Genomic DNA, 22,819 nt, shown 5'->3' with positions numbered 1-22,819 from the left:
GAGTGATATGTCTAGCGTGTGTATATGATTTTGTCCCAGATTGGGATATATATGTTTTGCAAGAATATGACGATTGAACTTATCAAAGCTTTATCATACTGGTACGTATCATGGTAATCATGGCATAGCTAACAAGGAAGGAGCGCAGACCAGGTGAGGTCGAAGATCAGTCAAAATCAACCCCCGGCATCCCCCTCTCCTCCAACCCCTCCTCAACACCACCCTTCAAAATCCCCAACGCCTCATCCCACGAAATCGCCCCCTGCGACCCCTCAACTCTACCCTCTACACTCTCAAGCACCTCCTCCTTCTCTCCTACCCCCTTCCCATCCTCAACAAGCCATCCAATCCACCTAATCACACCAACCGCCTTCTCCACATCCCTCTCTTCAACCACAACCCGCCTCAAATACACCGCCAACGCCTCCACATCCTCCCGAAACGGCCCCTCGTCCGCAAACGCCTCGTGCCACGCACTCGCTTCATCCCGCAAGTCGCCAAAGTCAGACAACCTCTTACTCGTGAAAACCGGCCTAGCGGGCAAAGCCGGGAGGGCAAGTTTGCGCTCATTCGCATTCGAGTGGATGTGCCGCGTTGTGGGTCTGTGTAGGGCACGAGCACGTTTCTGGTCTTCGAGGACTTCGGCCCGGATGTCGGGGGGCAGGGCGGCGAGGAAAGAGGTTGTGTCCGGGTCGAGGTCTGTTGCTGGTTCTGGGTCTGTGTTGGGGCTGGGGTTGGGGTTTGCGGGGGTGTGGGGGTTACGGATTGTTGCAAGGCGCGGGAAGGCGAATTTGGATTGGGTTAGGGAGGAGGGGGGTGGGGGTTTGAGGGGTGGGCGGCCGCGGCGTTTCTTTTGGGGGGTTGTGGGTTTGCGGACTTTGAGGGTTGAGGTTGATGTGGATGTGGAGGGTCGGGGTGCTGGTGCTGGTGGTTGTGGGATTGTGGAGGATGAGGATGAGGCGGTTGTTAGGTGGGTATTGGTGGGAACAGGTTGCTGGTCGTAGTAGCCTAGGACTTCGGCGAGGACGTCTTCTGGTAAAGCGGCTAGGGTCTCCGGGTCTAGTTGGGATGGTGGTGGGAGGGTTGATGTGCTGGGTTGTGGGCGAGGGCCCGGGGCAAAGGGGGAGCCGGTACGGGTGTCATTTCGTGCTTTGCCTTGAGTGATGAGTTTAGATCGAATGTCTGGTGGAAGCTCGGCGACGACAGCCGGATCTGGTTGAGAGGGCATGATGAACTGGGTTCCGGAGATATTGAGAGGCCTTTGAGTGCTGTCGCTCGACACCGCGCCACGGACGATGGAATCCGCTCCGGCTTTGCGTGGACTATCTAGTAAGTCTGGGTCATCGCGAGGTTGCGTACTCTTACGAGCAGGGGATGCTTTAAAGGCAAGCTGCTTCTGACTGCCGTCTGGTTTGTCGGCAGTGGACTTGAGAGGCTCGAGTCTGGTCATTTGAACTCCCAGTCCTCTCAAATCACCAGGGGATATCCCAAGGCTGCGTAGCATGGCAACAGCCTCTTTCCCTAGTACGTCTGACGCATTCGTAGCAATCCCGAGAACGACACTCTTGTTGAAGACATCGCATTTCCCATGCCCAAGATGCTTTACCGGCTCAAGTGGAGCGTCGAGACGCCGTCGCATGACTTTCAAAGTGAGTTGCTTGCCTCTAACCAGGTTTTCGACCAGCCTACGGTGCAACTCCTCGCATAGAGATCGCATAAAGTCTTCTGCTTGATCCTGTGTGACGAATCGAATGCCCCAGTTCACTTCAGCAGAGACCGACTTACGGACTACCTCATTCCCGACCTCTGTACGATCGATTCCACGCGCATAATCCCACAGTTTAACACCCGTCTTAGGACCTAGGCTAGAAGAGAGTTTCTCCCGGGACAGATCTCTGATATCCTTGACGATTTTCACGCCTAGTTCTTCTAGCTTCGTACTCATGCTGTAGCCCACACCCGGGAGGTTCTGCACCGGGAGCTCGCCTATGAAATCGAGAACCGCCTCAGGCTTCAGCTGGAATTGACCCGCAGGTTTGGCTTCCCGGAGGGCGACTTTTGCCTGTAAGATGTTCCCTCCTATCCCGACGGAGACGGCGCAGCCGGTTTCGCTTTTGACTGAAGCTCGTAGTGACTCTGCGATTTCGTCGGCTTTCGCCTGTTCCCTGTAGATGGACCCTTCCGACACACCTTTGCCATCCGATCCGCCAGCCTCGAGACACAAGCTTGTTACATCCACGAGAGCTTCGTCGATGCTCACACTTTGAACCAAGCCGTCTATCGCGAGAATAGCACGATAGAATTTCCGACTCGCCTCCTCGTAGGCCGGGAAGTCGTATGGCAAAACACGGAGATCAGGACACGCCTGCAACGCGCCTTTCATCCACATCCCGTTCTTCACTCCGAAAGAACGAGCAGCGTAATTGCAGCTTGCGATTTCAGACCCTGTGCCTGTTCCATGTGCGATAGCAACAGGCTTCCCTTCAAGCTCTGGATGCTTCAGAGTGGAAACTGCAGCGAAGAAGCAGTCGAAATCAACGTGTATAATATAGCGCCTGGCGCCGGGAACAAGTCTTCTTCTTGCAGCTTGGGAGCGAGTTTTTTCTTGCACTGAAGATTGAAGCTGTGCCTTGAGTTCAGCTTTCCAGGTTGAAAGGTGGTGGAGGCGGGATTCCCGGTAGTATTGTTGTAGAAACTCTGGGTTGACTACGCTAGAGGTTCTCATGCGCGGATCTGCCAGGAGCTGGGCGTTGTATTCCTCCGAGGTCATTTCTGGCTTCGGAGGGGTAGGGACATTTTGAGGAGAGGATACCCCATTCTTTGTGGGCGTACGGGGCAGTTGGAATGAACTGGGGGTAGTAGGTAGCCGTTTCGAGTCGCTATTTGGAGGCGATATCGTGTCGATTGGAGTTGTCCGGTCTAACTTAGTAGGAGTGAATGGGGTGGGTGTAGTTGGCAGTGATTCGACCTCTTTCACCTCATCAGGCACCAGAGACTGCCTTCGGGTGGTATCCTGAGCCGGTACGTCAAGTGATGTGAAGCTGGGAAAATCGCCATAGTCCGACTGCGAGGTGCCGTTCGATAATTTAGTGCTCGAGGGCTCAAGAGGGCCCACAGCGCCATCTTTGAAGGGGTCATCCACTTGTAATCGAGACGAATACCAGCTCGCCTTGCTCTGGTCGCGATAACTCGGCCTCGGGCTATTAGTTTGACTAACCATCAGCCCATTGTCGAAGTTGAGAACCTTCTGAGACCGTCCCTCATCAACAACCTTATACAAGTCCCACGGGAGTAATCTCCCCGCGTTGACACTATCAACGACCCACGCCGGCTTGACAACACGATACCGTCGAAACTCCTCCCGCTTCTTCGGTGTGAGCGAGCTCGCGATAATATGGGTGGCCGAGGTCTTTCCGTCAAGGTATTGCAAGAATCCACCTCCATGGCGTACGATAAGCTTGTGAAGGTCACTTAGTGACGGCTGTGTGTATCCGTTCACGCATGCAACAACCGATCTGAATATCGGGGGGCAATTATCTCGAGCGGCGGAGGTTCGGAGGTCATTGTCGAGGTTCTGGAGCTTCGCTTTTTTGCGGCGCATGTAATCGCCATGACCGCCAAAGGCCGAAGGGCCGTATTCTTCGCCTTCTTCATTGTTGAAGCTGTCTGAAAACGAAAGGCCGTCAGTGAGTGGGCAACTCGAGTATTGGTGGCGAACATACGGTCTTGTATCCGTTTGCGCACTGCGCTGGAGGTCGCGTCTAAGCGGGAGCCCATGGGGGGCCAGGCAGAGCTACTTCATGTTTCAGTGAGCCGAGCACAGCGAGGCAACCGAGACTCCGGTGGATGGGGTTTGGAGAGAGACGTGCTGAACATCATCCTCGTCGGCGAGAAGTCCCGTGGAGGCGGAGAGCAGCGCCGAGCGCTGCATCTGCGTGGCTCACGAAAGCTAATTGGATATATTATAAATTTGGCTTGTGGCATTAATAACCGGCACTTTGGCGGAGTGGTTAACGCGGTATGTCGTCCCAACCTGTTCAGTTCCTTAACAAACGTTTCTAATAATAAACTACAGATGCCCTGCTATGTAAAGACCTACAAGCTTAGGCATTTCCCTCGGGAGCGTGAGTTCGAATCTCACAGGTGTCGAATGTCTTTTTACTCTGGCTTGAATTAATTTTTTTTTCCCTTTTTGTTGTCTTTTTACTTTCTACTGCACGCCAGCTACTTTATCCACCAAATCTCTTCTATCATTATTTATCTAGTCCTAGTCCTGACTTCTTCCTCTACAGCTTCTCTTCTTTGCCCGAGATCCATGTATAGATTCCTTTGTCGGCATACCGAATGCGGCTTTTCACTGCTGGCTGCAGTGCGCACTTGCTCCTGCTCTCCGAGTATCCAGTCGGGATATGCTTTTTCTACAATTGACGTCTAGAACTCCTTTCTGGTCTGGTTTCACACTCAAGGTTGATTGCAATTTACTACCGGAGAGCGAAGGTTGCATTCATTGTGCCGGAGGACTGGCCCCGTTTTGCACCACTGTTAGCCCGGACTTAAGGACTAAATATTTGGTCTGATTTGCCACCAAGGCACTTTGGCGGAGTGGTTAACGCGGTATGTTCCGACGCCTGATCTCACACAAACAAGTCAACTAATAAGGTTTCGTACAGATGCCCTGCTATGTATCAACTTTACAAGCTTAGGCATTTCCTTCGGGAGCGTGAGTTCGAATCTCACAGGTGTCGTTTTTTTTTTCTCTTTTGCTTTTTGCCTTTTTTTTTTTTCCCCCCTTTCTCTCTCCCCTCTCCCGGCAGCGTCATATCTCTTATATCTCAGGACGAATACGGAGTAGAGAAACAAAGTCCCGTCCAGGACCATCTTGGCATCTGTCTTAAAATATAAGTAGTAGTATTGGGCGAACTCGTAATATTCTTTACGGGTGAAACACCTGGTGAGACATACAGCCATTTCTACGCATCGAGTGTCCTATATCTACCCTGTATTGACTCTACTTGAGTGACTGTTTATAATGTATAGACACTCTTGATGCCTTAGATATCCCTTTCTGCTGCCTTTGATGTCCGAGAGATCTGGAGCTGTGGGGACTGGGAGGCCACCTACGTACACTCCCTATCGCGACGGGTAGAAAATAAACAGACCCTCTTCGAGACATCTTTCCTATTACTCATCAGGAGACGGCAGTGTATGTGCTAAAAATACCAGTGACGCAAAAGAACAATTAGGAATAGATCAGGCCTTTTAATTTATTTATCTTAACAGTATAATGCATGGCAAGGTAATATCCCTCGTGCTTGGTTTAGTTACTCTCTTTTCCGGATTGCGAACAAGACATTGTACTGACTGTTCACTGCTGTATTACTATTTGCAAATACACAGGCTAATCCCTACTGCATTTCCTCACACCTGTTACCGCAGAGCCACTTAGTTTTAGCCTGGCGCTAGAAAACTACTTGCATCACAACAAGCATGCCCTGCACGTGCAATACGGCTGCAACCTCGCGATCTCTGCAGACAAGAAGCTGATAGATAAGCGCAAGCAAGAGGTGCTACAGCAAAGCCTGAACATGACTGCTAGTATCAGCAATATTAAGCATGTGCGGAAATTGGTTTCTAGCAAGGCAAAGGACTATATTAATGTTCATATCCCTCCAGAGCATAATACATCCAATCTAGGTAGGTAGCAATTGATTCCATTGATTCTTCTTTGCACTGCGTCATGTCCCTTGCGACTAACTACCTAACCAGCCCGACCTGTTCCGCCCACTCAGCCAACCAAAAAAATGGACACTCGGGGAATCGAACCCCGGACCTCCTCAAAACTCAGGTACAATAGACTGCGAATGAGGCGTTATACCCCTAAACCAAGCGCCCATGCATATGTTTGAGTTTTGCATGCAAGCCCAATATACTTCCACAAACGTTGTCCTATGTCAAAGCCGCGAGGTTCATCGTCAATGAATCAGTTGAGTTTACAGTAAAGTTCATAATGACAGATACGTGAATACTGGCCTTGACGGTAAGTTTTTTTGATCCTTACAATATCTTAATGCCCTGACGAATATCGAGCTTGAGGAAGGATCTCTACATTCACGAACTTGCTTCTGGCAGGGCGTCGACTTGAAAAGTATTCAATCAGCTGGTGTTAAAAACCTTTTCTCCTTCAAGCTAAGAATATTAAGAGTTACATCGGATCAATGCCAGCATTGTGGCGACTGCAAATGTAAACGCTTTCAGACTGCCGGTGACAAGCCTTCAAAGTACCTTCATCCGTACAGTTCAGATAGTTGACCGCGCGAGATGAAAGGTCGACCTCGCTCAGGGGTAAGTGCCATGATAACCCCCTTCGGCCGCCGATACGTGTATCCAAGAAATGCGCCTCTTTTTCGCATTTCAAGAACCGGCTTTCGAAGCCGTCTGTCTCTCAGAATCTTATCCCGTGGGCGCTTTGGCTCCTTGTGTTTCTTCTTTTCTTTTGCTGGAAGCTTTGCCACGTCCTTATGGCTCTCTTTTACCGGCACCGGTGAATTGCCTCTCAAGTCATTCCTCGCAGCCAGTTCAGCTTTCTGTAGTTTCTCCTGCACTTCACGCGGTACTCTATCGTCCTTCGCCTGATCAGCTTCCGAGTCGGTGAATTCATCATCTTGGTCTGAGGGGTATTCTCCGTCTTCAAAGTACCTGGTATCCTCCCACCCCCTGACTTTCGGAATAAATGGCGGCGACATGCGATGAATCTCGTCCCAGTTGATACCGCGGAAGAAGGGGTGGGACTTGATATCTGCTGCATCGTTGGGATAAACATAGAGGCCCTGGTAGTTTTGAATAGACCCGTCTGGTTTGTAGAAGAAGCACTTGGACGGCCTCGATGTAAGGACATCATTGGTCTTGTATTTGTTCGAAGACAAGCGGAATTCCTTTTCTTGAAGGAGCGAGTTGATGACATCGATTGCTTCTGCAGACACCAGCTTGTCGGTTGGGCGATGTACTGGAAAATATAGCGTTTGCAGGTGATGCTTTACCGAGGCCATGTGAGCGCCCCCTTGCAGATCAAAGATACTAGGGCTGCTACTTACATGTATCTTTATCTTTGTCTTGTGTCGGTCCTCGGACGCAAACGGTGTGAAACCGTACAGACACTATATTGTCAGTGAGTAGCATTTAGGCAGGCGTAAGGGGTTGATTACTTCGTAAAGGATGATACCAGTGCTCCACCAATCGCACCGGCCGTCATACGGGTGGCCTCGAATGACTTCTGGTGCCATGTACTGGCTCGTCCCGACAACGCTCCTCGCCATCCTCCGCTTTTGGTTCTTGTCACGCCAACTGAGGAGACCATTGATGGGAGGATGTATCCAGTCATCCTCCAGACTTGATTCGTCTCTAGCCGACGACGAAGGCTTGAGCATTTCTTGAACCTCTTTCTGATCTTCAGCATCCCCATCAACCTGAATGCCAAGCCGCTTAAGCAAAGAGTGTCGCTGATAGGTATAATACCACTGATCATGGGCCCAATGCCCATCAAAGGCCAAGCCAAAATCGGAAATTTTCAGGTGCCCGGACGCAGAAATGAGGAAATTGTCGGGTTTAACATCTCTGTGAATCCAATGCAGCCGATGTGCCTCCTCAATACACAATATCATCTCGGCCAAGTACCATCTAGCGATATCTTCCGCTAGGATGTTGTGCCGCATCAACAACCCTAGAAAGTCGCCACCGACCATGTAGTCCATGACTAAGTAGAGATAACTGTTGTCCTGGAAGCTTGCAATTAGAGGCACAATCCAGCGTGATTTAGCAGACGCAACTAGAAAGTCCCGCTCCGCACGTAAGTGCCCTTCCTGGCTGTTGCGAATCATCACGGACTTCCTGATGACTTTCATCGCGAAAACATCCTTTCTCACCCCAGTCATTGCTTGTCGGTGGATGGCTTTGGGGGAAAGCCGAGTCGATTGTGAGTGCTCTCTAGCATGCTTGTGACGGCTCTTGGTATCTGAAGATGGAGTTGTTGATGGAGCGTCTGATCTCTTCTCTCTCACCAAGCGTACGACTCCAAAGCTCCCTCTTCCCAAGACCTTTATCACTTCAAACCCGGCGAGGGACGGAGTCTCGTCGCGAGAGCTTTTACCATGGGACCGGCTCTTTAAGACCCTACACTGACGGAGGTATTCACGTTCTTGAGCAATCCATTGCTTCTTGACCTTTGCCCTCTCCTCGGTACTCAGTGGTAATGAGATCACATACTGGTCAAGCTCGTACTGGCGTTGTGTTCGTGTATCCGGCCCGGAGTAGAGAGTGTTAAAATATGTTTCAAAAAATACTTTCGCGTTTGCGGCAGCTTCAGCTGTCAATATAGATGGTGAGACAACTGGGGATTCCTTAACTGGGCTAAGTGGGCTCTGTCTCAAATTCGGCTGCGACGAATAATGTTTGAAATTGGCAGCTTGGTCGCTGCTAATTTCTCTTGAGCGGCCTGAACCAGCCGGCGAAACCGAGGTAGGGGCAGTAGATACACTTTCGACCGGGGAACCTTTACTGCTTGGGTTTGAGGAAGTCGAACTGTCGTCTGCATTGACCCCCAAAGGCGTACTCAAAGCCGTTTGGAATTGGAGAGCCTGCACACTCGGTCGTCGATTTAGGTGTGAACGGTGAATGACTGTCGGGCTTCCAAAGGTTGTGGATAACTTCTGAGAGACAATTCTAGCAAGTTCAACTGGGGTAGATTGACTCCGTTTCAGATCAACGACTATAGGGGACGCTATAGCCTCATCGGTTGTTTGCCGTTCGACTTGCCTTCGCACTGATGCTGGTGTTTGTGGTGTCTCCGTTTGGTTAAGGAGCGTATTTGGCGTGTCGTGTAGTGGTTTGCGAGTTTCGACGATAATCTGCTGCGGGGTGACTTCTGTTTCTGATTCCGAACCGCTGCCTGTGCCGGGGAATTTCGCCGCTTTCGCTGCAAGTATGTTAGCTTAAGTCATGCTCGAGCGCTTTGTTGCGTGCTCACCCTGAGTTGGACTCCGAAGTCCCAGAAGAGAGAGTAAACGCGAGCTTCTCTGCTGGATACGAATTCGCATCTTGTCCTTTCCAGGAACTCGTCCCCCGCCCGCACCATCCGACCCCAAACCCTCTGATGCGGCGGACCCAGTGGTTGATTGTCCAAAGATACCATGGTTCAGGAAATTCGAGCTGCTGGGCTTGAGCGGAAGTCTCTGCTGCTTCCCCTGCTCTTCCGACATGATGTTAATGCTGGTCGGACAACGAATGGACCAGCAGCGCAGCGGGCCTTGATACCTACCCTCTGTAACGAGTGATTGATGATAGAAACATAGAATAGCGGGGTTGGTGCAATGAGCGCCTATAGCAGGCCGAACCAGACCGATAAGACGGGAAGATGTTAAATGTGAACGGAGAGAGAGATTTTCTTGGGTAAATGGTACAAGGAAGCAGCCGCGATGAAGCAGCAGCCGCCATAACTCCCGTACCTTCCAACCCAGCTTATACGCCCTCACTTTCAATGCCAAAAGACTTTGTGGAAGATCGTAAAATAAATATGATTGTAACACCTAGAACACCATCTTTTATGACAGAAAAAGCAGAGCAGAAGCTAAGACAAAAGACAAGATGAACGTAAATGATCCACACGTACGCTTACACCGGCTTCTAATCAGCACATCCACCATGCATAAGATCGATCAAACTCTCTATTTGATCTCCAAGAGCTTGACGTCGAAGATCAACTTGGAGTTGGCCGGGATTCCGGGCAGAGATTGCCTGCCGTATGCGAGGTGAGGGGGGATGGTGATACGGCGCTCGCCGCCAATGGCCATACCAGCAACACCGATGTCCCAACCCTTGATGACCTCACCCTTACCGAGCTTAAAGGTGAACGGCTTGCCCTTCTTGTTGGCTATGGGATTTATATGTCAGCCTCCATGAATGTACAATAAGGGGTATTTCTAATCTGGAGGAACTTACAGTCAAAGACCTTGCCATTCTCGAGCTTACCAATGTAGCGCATAGCGATGGTCTTGCCAGCGGTGGCGGCAGCTCCTGTACCAAGCTTCTTGTCATCAATGGTGACGCCCTTCACCTCCTTGACACCGAGAGTACCGGTGGTCTTCTCAGCTGGCTTCTTCTCCTTGGAGGGAGTAGGTCCCTGCTCAAGGTTCTTGGCAAACTGGACCTTCTTGGCCTCCTTGGGCTCAGCCTTAGCCTCCACGGCGGCAGCCTCGCCGTTGTTCTTTTTGATCTTCTTCTGCTGCTTCTTGCTCTCGGTGGCGGCGGTCTTCTTGTTGTCTTTGGCAATCAGGTCTTCCAGGGCAGCCTCCTCGGCAGCGCGCTTCTTCTTGCCCTTGGAGTCGACAAGTTTGGGGGCCTCTTCCTCCTCACTGTCAACCTCAGTGATTCGGGGGTTCTCAAGGTCGTCAAGGTCATCGCTCTCGTCGTCCTCACCCATCATAAGCTCGTCAATGTCAAGCTCATCCTCATCAGGGGAGAGGTCATAGTCATCCTCATCATCCTCATCGTCGTCATCGAACCCAGGGCGACCCTCATCCAGAGGCATGACGTAGTTACCAGTAAGGTAAATTGTGTGAGTTCCGGTAACCTTGAAGAAGACACGCTCGTCCTCGGCGACGGTGATGTCCAGAGCCTGCTGGTAGTTCTGTAGATACTGTCAGTATAAATCCAGATACTGGTATATTTCATTATGAGCACATACCCTCTCGGGGTCCAGAGTGCAGACAACCATCTCATCGAGCTCCAGTCCCTCGTCAGACTCCTCATCGTCCTCGTCATCATCGGTGGCGGGGCCCTTGCCCTTGACGAGCTTTGAGATGGCAGCCTTCAGGTCAAACTCTTCACCATCATCGGACTCATCATCCTCGTCCATAGCCTCTTCCATTTCCTTCAGAGCAGCAGCAGCGCGGAGCTTGCGGGCCTTCTCCTTGTCGCTGGGGCCTCCGTTGAGTTCCTCGTCGTCTTCCGAGTCTTCCTCGTCCTCATCGTCCTCATAGTCTTCGTCGTCGGATTCTTCGTCGTAATCCAAGCCGGGGGGAGCACGAACGATCTTGAGAGTGGCCCGAGGGCGGCGGGTGGTGTCGTCCTCAAAGTCGGGGGTCTCATCGGGGTCAATGGCGGCCATGCTCACACGGAACTATACACGATTAGCCGATTGGGCCTGAAGCGTTGCGCCGAAATTGACTAACCATAGCAGCAGCCTCGGGGACCGCAGGGATCAAGGCACCGCCAGGGGGAACCCTGAGGGCGTAGACGGCGACAGGCTGAACAGCAGACATACTGTGGCGCTTGAGATGTTATAGATTCACGCAAAAGTAGCAAACAGCTTTATATAGCGAAGGAACCGTCGTCAAGGCACAAGAAGGATGGATGAATTCGAACGAAGAAAGCACGTTCAGGTCCAGACAAGCAGAATTGAAGCCACAGCAGACCAAAGGAAAAGAAAAAAGATGGAATGGACGGAGAGAAGAAGGGAAGAGAGAAACAAGCCCGAGTCCGCAACTTTTTTCGCCGGCGGGCTCCAATTTTTCCCCATTTTTCTTTTTTTTCACCGCTGAAGCTTTTCCAGCCAATCATATATCCGTAGGCTCTACACCGCTTTCAGCTACTCTACGAAATCGTATACTACGTCACATGATGTTGTTCCATCTTGCGTCCCACTCACAGGTCTCGTAAAGGCGACCTCGACAGTTGACTATTTCTACATCGGATTGATTTATACATTTAAACCAACTTCCTAATATTTCACTCAACAACAACCGCTGATTCATCATAGTATCAAGAACGATCAAGTTCATCATACGACAGAAACGCTATGTTGTTGATGTTTCTCGCTTTTTAAATAAGTGTCCCGTCCTCCCACGAGGACGCTGCTAAGCTTCTTTGCACGCCCAGGCGATGCCCGACTTCGATTTCCATGTCACTGCTTTTTACGCGATTGGCTTCTTCCTTATTAAGTCAAGATCACGACGCTTTGGGGAGCTCCATGACCTCTTCTCCGAGGCTGTCTTGTACGCCCTACACAATACAGGCCTGGGGAAAGTGAGACGGGCACAACACCCATTGAAAGCATCAATAGGTACATCATCAACTTCGCGGTGATCGACTGTCGATTCTTGTTCAATGCGTCCAATCTGTCACTGACAATGCCAATATGGGATAAGCACTTCAGGCACGACAGTGCTGTTAAGGGAACTCCATCTGGTTATCATAGAGTCCATTCCTCGGGCTACACAAAGCCCGAGCTCCTTCTGCCACACATGCCATTACAATCGAATTTGATTGATTGTCTATTACCAGGCAAAACACAAGTCAAAAATTGATTGCAGATCCAAAAAAAATTTAATCCGACACCTGTGAGATTCGAACTCACGCTCCCGAGGGAAATGCCTAAGCTTGTAGGTTTTGTACATAGCAGGGCATCTGTAATACATTATTAGTTGTTTGTTAAGAAATTAATCAGGTCCGGGCGACATACCGCGTTAACCACTCCGCCAAAGTGCCTAATAGTTGACATCTGAATTAAAGAGATGATCCATATCAACAAAATAAAATTACTAGTGCATGAGCACGACACGACATGATGCTCATACATCATCCTCATCAAAGGCTGGCTATGCAAGCAGGCGAGGTTAAGCTCAAAAGTCTCGTGCTGTTTACATATACACACAACCTATCTCTAAAGGTGAAGTCATTAGATGCATGTTGAGTGGCTTATCCAGCCAGACAAGTTATTTGAAGGGCGAAGAAATATCAAAACAACCCCGACAACAATTAATATAACCTGACAACCAGTGGATTTAAGCGTGAGCAAAGAATGTCTATAGAGGTCACAAAGACACTTAACAGCGAGCTCCAAGGCATCATAGCAAGCTGACAAGCGCCAGTTTGGCGAAGCCTATCTGGAAAAAGGACCCATTCCTGCGTGTACAAAGTAAACAGAACGCTCATACTGCCGGTTGGATCAGCTTCTCAACAACCAATCGACCAACACATAGCGACAATCTCAGTGCCTGGCTAAAGAGCCGTAGCACCAATCTGCAATATCAAATTTTCTCTGGCAATCCACTCAAAAAGCCCTTTTGGTCAGCGCCCTAGAACCCAGATCAACCACAGTTCAAATCAAATCCACAAGAGCCTTGATGATTGCTGCCATTGCCCCCGTGTCATAAGAAGCATCATGATAATGGCCACCAGATATCTCCCCATTGCCTATAAACTCATGTACAGACCGAAGCGTTGTTGAAAGAAGCCCAGGGAAAAGCTTGCTACACAGATGTCCGATATGAATACTTTGGAAATTCTCGTGGCCTTCATGGGAAAACTTGTCCTGTATGACATCGATGCCACCAGCCAAAACTCTTAAAAAACACTGCATGTCCTGCGCAGAGTACCAAGAAAGTATCTGAACATCGCTGGCATTATAACCGCAGCCCCGGGTGATCTGATCCCTGGCCTGGAATGGAGTGTCACCGTTTGTCTCAAGCGCATCGTAGCACCTCAAGAAAGACGTCCCTACCATCCCATACGTATCTGATACATATGGCGACGTCGCATCGAGGAACTCACGTATGGAAAGACCGTAATCAATTTTCGATGAGTACAGCAGTTTTCCGTCCAACTGCGTAATTGCAAGCTGCAGAGGAATTGGCGAGTAGCGCTTTGGCATGGACACATACTCGAAGTCCAAAATCCAGGTCTTCTCGGGTCGAGCATACAATGCCTTTAGATGCTGTAGACTTTTGCGGGTTTCATCAGTAATGCACACTTCACGACTAGGGCCAAGATTATCTGCAGGGCCTAGAGAATTGGATGTGTCCATTACATAGTTGATCAGTGATGTAGAATGGTGATGACAATAGTAAGATGATAAGCCTTGTTGGGGCTCGGGACAGGCGTAATACAAGCATCTTGCCCGGTTGTTAACAAGCTCTTGGCTCTTTCGAATGCTAAGTTTTATAGCTTGTACTAACTTCGCTCGAAATTCGCGGTCGTGAGCGGTTCTCGCATCCTGCCCGAGTGCCTTCTCAACAAGTTCTAACTTGAGACTACTCCTCGAGAACTCGCCGGTAACCTCAAGGTGATCCGCAAATTGTGAAACAATCGCCCTTTCAAAAATCTTGTGAGACAGGACGAAATGACCAAGCGGCACCAGCTGAAATGGCTGCAATGCTGGGACGTTAAAAGAAACACGAGGCGCCTTGACGATGATCGCGTCAACAAGACCTCCGACATCTGTGTATTGTCCGTAGATTGGGGTCCAAGTGCTGCCAGAGCGATAACTGGAATGCAGAATGGTGCTATAGAGCGTCCATACCGGGGAGAAGCGACGCGGTCTCCAGGACTCTGATCGCAAAAATAAGAGCTCGACATCTTCAATATAAAGCACGGGGCTCAATCTGAGCGCCTCAAATATGGACTGGGATGCTTCGTAGAATATTTGGGACAGCTTGATGGCACGCTCCCTTTCCTCATCCCTCTGCCGCTTCCGGGGCTTGCACTTCATGATCTCATAGTCTGTTGTCCATCCTTGGAGAACGAGGGTGTCAGGGATCACCTCGTGCCTTACAGAGCCCCTTAGACAAAGTGAGAGGGGCAAAAGAATCTCGACCTCTGATTTGAGGACCAAAACGATAGCCCATTGCTGAGGCGCGCCTTGGAAGGGTATATCATAGTCGAACCCAATTCGGATAGGGACGGCAGACTCAAGCTACAGACACGGTAAGTATTAGACTATCGAAGTACTGTCCTGCGGGGGCTGTAAATGTACTCACCTTACTGCTAGCAGCGATCAACTGTTCGCATATAAGGTTGACGCATTTACTCAATACTGCATAGCACGGTGTGCGCTTCCTGCGGCCCAGTTGTCTGAGATTATAATCCGGCGCAAGTTCATACAGCTTTGCGTTCACCTGTTGCACTGGATTTCTCCCTGTACCCAGACATGCCCTCCGCGCATCCTCTTTCGTCTCTGGTTTTGCGATGGGTCCGGTAGGATGTCCAGGATGCAAAGTATTAGCTGGCTGTCCAACATATCGGTAAGCGTCAGCAAAACTCTTAAGCTTGCCACGACGGCCACCTTCAATGCCTATAAATGGCACAGGGTGAGTGATCGGATGCAGCTGATCCTGTAAGTTTTATGTTCTAGAACGTAGAGTGATTGTGAGATATTTACCTTGTAGAGATCTTTTCCATGTACATATTTCTTTGCACATAGCTGCTCCGGGGTCAGCTTTAGGAAAGGATAATGCCCTGATTTGAATCGCTCCGACAGATTGACAGCTGAATACCTGTTACCGTCATCTCTTGAAGAGCCCTTGCTCATAGCTTTGATCCTTCGTTCCTCCCTAATCCACCGTGTCAACGTGGCTTCGTGAATGCAAAGGTATTCGGATGCACTAGATATTGAAAGGTTGCGTTCTTCGCCTGTCAACGAATCGATATGCACATGTGTCCGGTAGAACTCAATAGCATCCAATCTTTCCTCCCTTGAGAAGATGCGCAGGGTCCGCTTATAGAGTCGATCTGTGAGTTTTTTATTGCCAATGCTATCGATGATTGCTATCTCAGCCTGTGCCAGTTGCTGAAGAAAAGAGTCGTCGCCGCTAGGATGCTCATCTGAATTAATAGAGGCTTTCGTTGCTCTGCTCGACCTTCTTGCCATTTCGACGATTCTGTGTCTGAGATATGCTTGTTTTTGGTCATATTGCTGACCGAATTTTAAGCCATATCTATAATAGTCCCGCCCAACAGGCGGTTCATAGTTATCTGGAAAAGCTAAGAGACATTTGTAATCCTCGTCGTTCGGCGTGAGACCGTTCCGTATGCATATAAGCTTGTGGCGCATAATTACTTTTAACTTGGCCATGGTCCCATTCCAGAAGAAGCCGTCTGTCTGATGGACACCCAAGCGTGTCTCACTGGTCAAAAATATGCCTCGGAGAAGAGCATCCTCAATGTCACATAATTGCCAACTAAGGTCATCGGATCTGAACGTACGTCCGTTGAAGATATGGGGGATATCGTTGTCTTTCCTGGCCGGTTGGGGAAAGGTGACGTCCTTCTCTACCCAGCCATGTTCACCACGCTTAACAATGGCGCCGGTCTCCATATCGAAAGTGATGGTTTGATAGAAACGAAATTCTGACTTGATTCTTGGATCAACACCAAACTTGATCGACGCCATTTCCCAGGGCCCTTCCGTGAACATGTAACCGCACAATGGCAAAGCTGTTTCAATGACTGCCATATCCGTAAGGACCAGGGCATTTGTGATACATTTAAGCATTAAAACAGGTTGGTGATCCGAGAGAGTCTGTATCTCGCGAATGGCATCCCTAAGCACACTAGAAGCGATAGAGCTGATATTTGAAGGACCGGTTTCCTGCGGAACGTCCTGGCTCATCTTCACCATTTCTCCCCTGAAATTGACCGTGTTGCCATGGGCATTGAGAATTCTCTTCTTATGCACTGTTATTCGGCCAAAGGATTGATTGTCCTCAGTCAAGCCAAGCCCCGTGCTGCTTTCATGAATGCCATTTCTGCTCCCATAGTGTTCTTGCGATTCGCTTTTGAGCAGTTCCACCATTGCGCTGCTTTGAAACGAGAAGTCGTGGTGTGTTGCTTTGGGTGAGAAAAAGGCAATTAGCTGCTGATTTTGGCTGATGTAAAAGACAGAGGCTTGACTTAGAAGAATTCCTATGTACCGAACGTGAAAATGGTGGGTGAGACAATGCTGCGGAATAGAAGGTCGAAAAGAATTGAATCCGTTGCTGGGTTGAATCATGTTGTGTTAGCGAGAAGGTTTCTTAGTGACGAGTATATCCAAGAGCAACCCTAAGGGAGGCTTGACCGAGCTGCTTTCACTTTGCTGCTTGGGTTTACTTGCAACGGTGGCGGGTTAATCCTACAGCTGATAACTGAATACGATGGTCTGTAGTGTTCTATCCTTTTGCCTGTGGGATGTTCTTGCCTGCGAGATGTTCAATCAGTCTTCCATTGCACGTAACCTTGACAGTCAACAACTCCCCCATAGGCCCTTTCCAAAGTTGAAGGGGAGCTCAATCTACTAACGTGAAAATACGCAGGGAGACACGCTAAGATTCCTTTGGCACAAAGGCCCGGGCTGCTACTACTTCTGCTGCGACGCGCAGTTGACTGAGAGATTACTTGGAATGAGCGCTGGTACCTACCCTTGTCATCTCAAGTGACAACAAGTCTTCTGGCGACATTTATTGTAGTTCATAGTTTTACTAGCCATGTGAAAATCAAGAATGATTTCGCTCGAATAAGCCACCAATTACCAAATTCATATCTGCCAAACCATGCGTAGTGAAAATCTGAAATGATGAAGATAACAAACCCGTAACCATAAACACAATAACTTCAATCACTGCGCGGGGTATCATAGATCGACGAAGAAGGCGTAACAAAGAAATCTTATTGCTGCTTTTGATGATGATTCTGTTATATGGCGGGGGGAGCGCCCATGGCGAACGCGGAATCGCTGACTCGGTCTTCGGGTTTCATAGTACCGTTGAGTAGGGGGCAGAGTCTGTTCAACAGAGTGAAGTGGTTTGGTTAGCGTTTTGGTCTGAGCAACAGACAGAGTCTGGAAGAAGAAATGGGTCCATGGGTCCGGAGTAAAGGATAGGAGTAGCAGCCAGCTTGGGTCCTGGGTCCTGTAGCGCCGCTGGGTATAGCTAGATACAGAGCCGTATAGCAGCAGAATGCGAACAACAGTGGGTGAAGGGTAGAGGGGGAAGAGGTGAGAAGAGTTTAGAAAGAGGTGGAGAAGAATGACGCAGTGATGTCAAAAGAGGTAGGGAATCCACCCTCCACGGTGGCGGAGCGATTTTGTACGCACTTTTTGTTCGTTTTGATGTGGCCGACTTGACCGCAATTTGCACATTTGCGTTGTGTGCCAGCAGATTTAGAGGATCCTGGGGCACCGTCGGCGGGGGACTCTCCTGGTGGGCGGATGACGCCTTTTTGCTTCTCTCGGGCGAAGCGGCGTTCCTTATTGCGGTTCAGGCGACTGAGTTCTTGTTCGATCCTGTTTGACGTTAGAAGAAGAGAGGTTGAAGGTTGAGAGGAAGGGAGGATGGAAAGTGAATATTTGGCGTACAGCTTCTTGTTGCGAGCGTCCACCTCGGGGTCACCCGTGGGTTTAATAGAGTCAAGCCTGACGAAAGTTAAAATCTGTGGTCCGTTTTCAGGATATGATTGATTTACTTTGTGGTGAGAGACTCAACCTGGTGGCGATGCTGCAAGTAATGGCGAATTACCCGAGGATCTGAAACCACAGTCTCTTTCTGATGGACGCCATCCTTATCTTTGACCTGTCGAACAATGCGTAAAATTTTACCCCTCTGATCCGACAAGCTCATTCTGCTCATTTTGCTGAACTGACTGGTCGTCTCATCGTCGCGGCGAGCAGGAGCAGGCGTGGGAGCTTCGGATCTCGGCGTGGGTTTGTTGAAGTCATCTTCTTCCTCCCCAGACATGTCATCCTCGTCATCCGAGTGTTCAATAGTCGAAGATAAGCTCGCTTTCTGAGAATCCCAAATTCGCCGAATGGATGTCTCATAAGACTTCTGTTGGCGCGCGACATTGTAGCTATGACCGCCAAGCTCCTTCAATCTTTGAGCGTCTAGCTTATCCTCAACACTCTCACCAACCGCTTTGAAGCCTCCCTTCATTGATGTCTTGATGAAGCTGAAACCTTCTCCACGTCCGGTGGGATCACCTTCGCCATGCAGCTTGAGCATTGCCTTGCCCTGCGAGGCTAGCAAAAAGTTGCGACTGGCTTTCCAAGGCGCCATCTGCTGCTCGAAACTCTCGGACTCTTCGTCATTGTCTTCGTCGCCTCCCGTCTCAGCATCATTGCCGTATCCAGTGTCATGGAGGTGTTGTTGACCCACTTGCATCGCCTCAAGGAGACAAACATCTTCAGGCTGAACCCATGATCGTATGGTGTCCTGCTCAGGAACTGGTTCTAAAGGCACCCAGTACTTCGTGTCCTTATCGTGTGAAAGGAAATCTTTAACTTTTTGACGGTTCTGCATATCACTCGTTCCAGGTATGTGGGCAGTGACATCGCTAATAGATAATCGTAGGTCGGGGCTCTTCTTCAGCAAGCGGTAAACGAGCATCTTCATCCGATTCTTGGCCACCGTTGTTACTTTTCGAGAGTGCGGGCCAGGAATGTCGACGGACGGGAACTGTTGGCCAGCGACAAACATATTATCAATATTGCGAAGATAGTAGTCGCTGCCACCTGATCCAGTACTGTTACGGACAACAAGGAAGTCTGTTGACTTTGCTTGGTGTTGATACAGTGGAGCGCGGTACATGGAGTTCGAGATGGCCGGCGTGACCTCGCCCGGGTCGACGTGGCCGAAGATAGAAAATGGACTCTTGTCTTGTGGTAACAGAACCACGGTTTCTCCGATCTCAGCTTTGGGACGGGTAGCGTCTTCCATGTTCTTCCTCCTGTAGTAGTTGATGATGCGGTTTGCCATGCCAAAGTTCGAGAGAACGAGCGGCACCTCCTCAGAATACTCAACCAAAAGGACGTGCGAGTTGTCCGCCAAAGAGAGTGCTTTCGTGGAGTCGTATAGTGCGCGGATGTCCTTGCCCTTTTGATGCTTGCGTTTGATATGAGTAGGGTTTTTGAACCAGCAGGTTTGACCAGGTCGGAAGGACAAGGCCGGACGGTGGAAAGATCTCGCCTCGGCCTTGGCCAGCTCCGTCTTGTAATAAGGCCATTGCAGGCGTAACGCTGGCATACTGTGCTCTAGGGTCACGTTTCCTAGGGTACTGCGGACCTTGTTCTGGTGGTTCTGCTTGAGCATATCGTATGCCTGGTCGTTTGAGATGTTGTACCGCGACGTTAGGCGGCGAGTAACATTGACATCCATTTCCTCCCTACCACGAGCGCTCGATGTTCTAGGCTTGGTAGTGGCAGTATCAGGTCCCCGCTCATCAAGTAGCATATAAGGGTCGTTCAAGTCCAGTGTGACCTTCTGCGCGACACGGGAGCTTGCCTGTTCTGGGTCATCAAGCAGAGGCAGGTCAATATGTGACAGCGAGATAATCTCCATCGGATCTCGCCCAATCTTGCGTTTTTTAGCTGGGCGAGTGGTTTCAAAAAGCCAATCATCCTCCGCATTTTCCTCGACTGCAGGTTCGTCAACATCCATGACTGAAATATCATCTTTGATATCCCAATCCGCACAAACCACGCGTAGATCGTCTGAGGTAATCCCACCGGGCAGAGGCTCGTCGGATTCGTAATCAAGGTCGAATTCATCCCTGACCTCCTCCTCCTCTTCCTGTGACGCCTCAGCAATAGGGACAATGCCATAGTTCTCCGCCTCTAACGAGCGTTTGTGGGCTTGTCCTCCCGATTTAAAGATCCTCTCCTGATCTTGCGCTAGTTCAATATTCACCTTTCCTGGAAGAACGGGTTTTGGCGGTTTCGATGGTGGCTTTCCAACAAAATGCGCTTGTTTGTGGGGTATCAATTCAAGGAAGCGGGGAAGAGTGTTGCGATCGAACATTGGGAACAAAGAATGGAGTAGCTCCTCGACATTTTCAGGAGGCGCCGGTGGGTTGTCAGGGCCAATATTCGACATGGCAAAGAGAGCCTGCTGAAGCTTCCAGGCTCGGAGGGAGGCGGGATCCATATCTTCAACCGTCGGAGTCAATGTGCCATCATCTTGTAGTAAGTCCTCTTCTTCATCTATTGGTGCAATATCTGGTCGCTCGACCGCCGGAGGTCGTTCCTCCTCCTCGTCGAAAAACAGGTCCCTCGTTGTGTCGGCGTGTTCCGGGCGAGGAGATGAAGGCCCTTCACCGAAGAGATCATCGAGTTCGTCCCGCTGAGCCTCATGTTTATCGGGTCCTTCAAATAGATCGTCGCCTCCACCGAACAGAGCATCGTCGGATACCTCTGGAAGTTCGAGATCATCGTCCGCCGCAAGTCGCGTGTTACGGTCGGCGGTTTCTTCCTCCTCGGGTAGCTCATCATCGTCGAAGTCCTCATAGTCCACTGCATCGTCGGCTTTCTCGCCAGGCTCGAGGTCTCGGGATAGAAAGTCAAAAGACATGCCGCCATCTGTCATGGGGCCGTTCATCTGCCGCATAACACTGTCGAAGTCGGCATCATCGACGTCCGGCCCGGGCGAGGCGGTTGCGTGTGGCATGGTGGAAGGTAATGGGGTTTCAAAGGGAGGCGTTGCTGAGAAATGGCGCCTGCGCCAAATAAAAAAGCGCAAGCAAAGGTATCAAGAGTGGCCGACGCGAAGAACAGGATGAGCGGTGGCATGGAGATTTGAAGGTCGATTTGGTGTTTGCGGCGCAGGCTCGATGAGGGCGGATAAGGGAGAAAATTACGCGTGCAGAGCCATCCTCCAGTAAAAGAGCGTTATATGAAGAGAGAAGAAAGTGACATAGAAGTAAGCAGGAAGTTAGGATTGAAACAAGTGAAAGAGAGAAGCAAGACTTATTAGTCGTGACAAGTCAAGAATCAGGAACTCGCTGGGATCTCAGTGACGGAGCAAAACACGTGAAGATAGGGCGGGGCGCTAGCCTGAATGAGGCAATCAGCTGGATGCCCAGGCGCCCGCCCAGGCAGATCCATATTTCATGATGAGTTTCAGGGTAGGTTGAACTTCTATATTGTTCAATATAATAAATAAATAATGGATGCCTTGATTCGATTTTCTACCCTAGTGGGTTGGGAAGCTAGTATGCTGTCAAGGAAGGCGAAAGTCCCCGTAGAAAATGCAAAGCGCCTTGCTAGCCCCTCTCATACAATAGTGCATCACTGGAGCAGGTCGATCTCCTTTAACCAAGCACGCAAGTTGTTCAAGGTCCGATGTTCGAGGTAGATAGAGGACTACATGCGGAGTGAAGAGGGTATATTCGGTATAGAGAGTTTTCACGGAATAGGGTTCCATCGTCCGCAAATCGAACACTTCGGCTGATCGATATCCAGGGCCTGCACAGAGAAAAGAAGTTATAAGGTTGCTTTTTCGAGAGCGAGACACTGGATGTTGGGCTTGACATACCTCCCCAGGGTGGACTTGCAAAGAGCACGCTATACGGAGCCAGATCCTTCAACTGTGATTTGATGATCTCAAAGCAGTCTCCCAAGAACCAGGTAATCTTGTCGGCAACTCCATATAGTTCTGCATTATGTTTCGCGCAGCGGAGCACCGCTGGGTTCTTCTCAATAGCATAGACTCGTTTCCAGTGCCCAGATAGAGCGAAAGCGATTGTGTTTCCCCCGGCACCGGCAAATGCATCAACTAGGACTTTCCGGTCAGGAGGGGCGGACTGAGCTATATGACCTGCGATCTTCCTGCAGGTACCTTAATGTCAGGTGTCGCTTTCCGGTATCATAGACAAGGCTGATAAGAGAATTAACATACGTCGCTATTGCTTCTGGGGTGACACCGAACCACGCATCATCAGTCAACCAGATACCCTCATCGTATTTTGAGAAAAGGTCGTAGCGCTGATTCCAGTAACTAAAGAAAGTTAGATATTCATCGTGACGGGACCCAAGAACGTGGAAGGGGTACTTCTGAATGTCCCAGGGCACTTGGCCGCGGTCCTCGTAGTGATGGACTTCTGCAGGGGGTTCCTCATCACCAGACATGGTGGATCAATCGTGTTCAAGACATCGGGGACGACTGAGAAAAGGAGGAAGAGTAAATTCTCCGTCGGCGTTGGTTCCGAATGGTGATGCTTTTCTGCGGCATCGAAATCTACTGAT

General features: G+C 49.9%; 5 protein-coding genes and 1 non-coding gene across 6 annotated transcripts; all 6 read right to left on the bottom strand.

Moving 5' to 3' along the window:
• Positions 1 to 166: 166 nt before the first annotated feature.
• BJY04DRAFT_224688 (putative DNA damage repair protein Mus42) lies at positions 167 to 3,777 on the bottom strand (the record flags this gene model as incomplete). The annotated part of the gene is made up of 2 exons (XM_073718040.1): positions 167 to 3,666; positions 3,723 to 3,777. The coding sequence occupies 2 exons, from the start codon at positions 3,775 to 3,777 to the stop codon at positions 167 to 169; spliced, it is 3,555 nt and encodes a 1,184-aa protein (XP_073564595.1).
• A 2,025-nt stretch (positions 3,778 to 5,802) lies between these two features.
• Positions 5,803 to 5,892, bottom strand: BJY04DRAFT_t156. The gene has a single exon. It is a non-coding gene; the product is annotated as a tRNA-Ala (tRNA).
• A 93-nt stretch (positions 5,893 to 5,985) lies between these two features.
• On the bottom strand, positions 5,986 to 11,312 carry BJY04DRAFT_233310 (uncharacterized protein; the record flags this gene model as incomplete). Its single annotated transcript, XM_073719949.1, has 8 exons — positions 5,986 to 7,031; positions 7,092 to 7,154; positions 7,203 to 8,815; positions 9,140 to 9,236; positions 9,741 to 9,922; positions 9,991 to 10,678; positions 10,736 to 11,170; positions 11,223 to 11,312. 8 exons carry the CDS (start codon positions 11,310 to 11,312, stop codon positions 6,285 to 6,287), a joined length of 3,915 nt encoding a protein of 1,304 aa, XP_073564594.1. The 3' UTR covers positions 5,986 to 6,284.
• Positions 11,313 to 13,150: 1,838 nt separating this feature from the next.
• BJY04DRAFT_224685 (uncharacterized protein) lies at positions 13,151 to 16,621 on the bottom strand (the record flags this gene model as incomplete). Its single annotated transcript, XM_073718039.1, has 3 exons — positions 13,151 to 14,743; positions 14,808 to 15,155; positions 15,209 to 16,621. The coding sequence occupies 3 exons, from the start codon at positions 16,619 to 16,621 to the stop codon at positions 13,151 to 13,153; spliced, it is 3,354 nt and encodes a 1,117-aa protein (XP_073564593.1).
• A 672-nt stretch (positions 16,622 to 17,293) lies between these two features.
• Positions 17,294 to 21,539, bottom strand: BJY04DRAFT_203187 (DUF3591 domain-containing protein). The gene is made up of 4 exons (XM_073713324.1): positions 18,268 to 21,539; positions 18,161 to 18,217; positions 17,900 to 18,088; positions 17,294 to 17,587 (listed from the first exon to the last, which is right to left on the bottom strand). Exons 1-4 carry the CDS (start codon positions 21,240 to 21,242, stop codon positions 17,500 to 17,502), a joined length of 3,309 nt encoding a protein of 1,102 aa, XP_073564592.1. The 5' UTR covers positions 21,243 to 21,539; the 3' UTR covers positions 17,294 to 17,499.
• A 191-nt stretch (positions 21,540 to 21,730) lies between these two features.
• Positions 21,731 to 22,782, bottom strand: BJY04DRAFT_203185 (RNA methyltransferase). The gene is made up of 4 exons (XM_073713323.1): positions 22,626 to 22,782; positions 22,473 to 22,571; positions 22,110 to 22,402; positions 21,731 to 22,039 (listed from the first exon to the last, which is right to left on the bottom strand). Exons 1-4 carry the CDS (start codon positions 22,700 to 22,702, stop codon positions 21,795 to 21,797), a joined length of 714 nt encoding a protein of 237 aa, XP_073564591.1. The 5' UTR covers positions 22,703 to 22,782; the 3' UTR covers positions 21,731 to 21,794.
• Between the last annotated feature and the right edge of the window lie 37 nt (positions 22,783 to 22,819).

The sequence above is a fragment of the Aspergillus karnatakaensis genome, assembly GCF_047715665.1.
Source record: "Aspergillus karnatakaensis strain CBS 102800 unplaced genomic scaffold BJY04scaffold_97, whole genome shotgun sequence".
NCBI lineage: Eukaryota > Fungi > Ascomycota > Eurotiomycetes > Eurotiales > Aspergillaceae > Aspergillus > Aspergillus karnatakaensis.
The sequence above is the reverse complement of the archived record's forward strand: the minus strand, read 5'-3'. Positions and strand labels throughout refer to the sequence as shown.